The sequence below is a fragment of the Vombatus ursinus genome, unplaced genomic scaffold, assembly GCF_900497805.2.
Source record: "Vombatus ursinus unplaced genomic scaffold, bare-nosed wombat genome assembly UNPS02014782.1, whole genome shotgun sequence".
Lineage (NCBI taxonomy): Eukaryota > Metazoa > Chordata > Mammalia > Diprotodontia > Vombatidae > Vombatus > Vombatus ursinus.
The window spans coordinates 5,345,761-5,348,060 of record NW_020954560.1 but is presented as its reverse complement, the minus strand read 5'-3'; the positions used below and the strand labels follow the sequence as shown (position 1 = coordinate 5,348,060).

The following is a 2,300-nucleotide window of genomic DNA, read 5'->3' as shown; positions in this document are numbered from 1 at the left end:
GCATCCGCGGAATCGTAATGCTCCCCTTTTCCCTTCCACCCCATCGAGATCAGAAGGGGTGGCCCCACCTTTCCCGTCTCCCTAAGCAGAATATTTTCCAAGCTTCTCCGCTTGTCAAAGTCATTCCTGGGCAGCAGCAGCAGCAGCAGCAACAGCAACATTGCGTCCTCCTCCTGCACCCCCAATACCACTGTCCCGGCTACGGCCGCCTCGATCTGTCCGGGCCTCGGGGACAGACGAGTCGGCTTCCCCCCCTTCCCTGCCCCCCCCCCCCCGACTCCTGTCCCTAAACGTCTAGCACATGGTTGAGATAAGAGATGTAGCAGATGGCCAGGCGCAGGATCTCGATCTTGGAGAGCTTTTTGTCCGGGGGTAGAGTGGGCAGCAGTTTCCTGAGCTCGGCGAAGGCCAGGTTAAAGGCCTCTACGCGAATGCGTTCCCGGGTGGCGTGGGCCGAGCGATACTTGGCAGTGGCCCGGCGGCGGCGCCGCTTCTCCTCGCGGCTCAGCTGCTGCGGGTGCGGGTAGAGCGCGGCTCGGCTGCCGCCCTTGCCATCAGCCTCGCTCTCCTCCACCGGCTCCAGGTCCGACACGCTGCCCAGCACCTTAGCGTCCGGTCCACCCAGCGACTCGGGGTCCGAGGGTGCAGAGCTGGGGTGGTCCGAGTCGGCGGCTTGGTCCGGACTGAGCATCATTTTGGAGGCTGGGGGTGGGGTTAAAACGACAAAAAGGAATCAATCCCTCTTTTTAATGGGGTTGGGGGAGCGCCCCAGGGACAACCCAACCCAACCCAGACACACACACACACACACACACACACACACACGCGGATGGGTCAGCACCCTTTTCCCCCACCCCAGACACCTCAGCTTCTTCTGGATCCCAGGAGAATGACAGGGAGCTGGGGAGAGACAGTAGTCACTGACCCCGGTCCTGAGAGCAGGGAACGGGTACCGAACCCCGGGGAGACAGAGACCGAGGGAGGGCAAAGGGAGACGGTAGAAGGGAGGGCGCGCTTTGAGGACAAAGCTGATCAGGGGCGGGAGGCAGGAGCCGGCTGGCAGAAGAGGCGACCCACTTCTTCGAAGGCCGCCCTCCCCCTAAGAAGCAAGCAATTTGGCCAAGGGGCGAGTCAGGCGCTCTGGGCCGGGGAGAGACCCTGGTGGCAACTTCCCACAGGCCGCAACTTCATTTCCAGAGAGGAGGACGGAGTTCCAGTCACTCGAGTCAAGCTTAGGAGAGGTCAGAGAAGGGATCGGCGGCAGAGTCAGAGGACAAACGTGGGAGTACACCCGACTCTGGGCAGGGTTTTTGTTCTACGGCCCGTAAACTACTAACTCTCTAAGTCTCAGGGTCTGTCTGTTGCTTGCCTCCTTTTCTGTTTGCGTCTGCCTGTATCTGTCTGTCTCTCTGTGTCTGTCTGTTCTGTCAGTGTCTTTCTGTCTGGCTCTGTCTCTCTCGCTTTCTCTCTTCCACCTCCCTCCTTTCCCGTTTTTTTTTTTCTCTCTCTCTCTTTCCTCACTCCCAATTAACAAAAAGAATGATTAGGGACAACAAATTAGTCCATTCGGAGGAGTAACTGCGCCCTTACAAGGGAAGCAGGAGGCCCATCCCAGACATGTGCCTGGCACACACCTCGAGGCCTCGCTTGTCCGGCTCCAGCTCTCAGAGCCCGGTGCCCCAGGAGGCTCTGTCTCACTCTAGCGCATACACTAGGATCTCGGTCTAGCTTTACTCTCTAATGGGAAGAGAGCTCCATAAAGAGGCCAAGTTCCTCCCCCCCTCCTCCCCGCGGAGTCTATGGAAGGGGAGGGAGAAGGGAAAGAGACCAAGATTGAGACAGGCCAGGCCTAGCTAAGGGAGCTGGGGCTCCGGGAAGAGCGTTGGGCTGGGCTACGCTGGGCTGGGCTGGGGTGTCGGGGGTGGGAACGGGCGGGAGAGGGAGGGGCCGCTGCCGTTCTTGGCTCCAGGATTTGGAGAGTAGGCTCCGAGGGGCGGTGGGTGGTGAGAGCGGTGATGCCCCCACCCCACATTACCGCCCTCCCCTGGCTCCGAAATAATAAGTAAATAAATTAATAAATAAACGCGGAGGCGCCTTTCAAAAGAAAATTGACTCGTAGCTCCTTGCAGCCTCACAGAGCACCATCTGTCATGCAGACAAGCAATACAAATTCAGGAACTTATAGAGACATGCCTGCCTGTAATAAAACAATGCGTCCGGCGGTTCGAGAATAACCTTGGGAAGGAAATGTGGTGGTCTGCAGCCGGGGGGAGGCGGTGGAAGATATGTGGCTAGAGAGC

General features: G+C 58.8%; 1 protein-coding gene across 1 annotated transcript; it reads right to left on the bottom strand.

Moving 5' to 3' along the window:
* Positions 1-286: 286 nt before the first annotated feature.
* On the bottom strand, positions 287-2,032 carry NHLH2 (nescient helix-loop-helix 2). Its single transcript, XM_027866732.1, has 4 exons — positions 1,864-2,032; positions 1,591-1,663; positions 926-1,185; positions 287-702 (listed from the first exon to the last, which is right to left on the bottom strand). The coding sequence occupies exons 1-4, from the start codon at positions 2,030-2,032 to the stop codon at positions 287-289; spliced, it is 918 nt and encodes a 305-aa protein (XP_027722533.1).
* Between the last annotated feature and the right edge of the window lie 268 nt (positions 2,033-2,300).

Bases quoted from the DNA above. Each gene is read 5' to 3' on its own strand.
- NHLH2 (XM_027866732.1), bottom strand. From the start codon at position 2,032: ATGTGGGGTGGGGGCATCACCGCTCTCACCACCCACCGCCCCTCGGAG. The intron at 1,186-1,590 runs GTAAGGGCGCAG...CTGGAAATGAAG, and splicing joins ATGGGCCTCCTGCTTCCCTT to TTGCGGCCTGTGGGAAGTTG. The intron at 703-925 runs GTCAGTGACTAC...CCCCACCCCCAG, and splicing joins TCCCTGCTCTCAGGACCGGG to CCTCCAAAATGATGCTCAGT.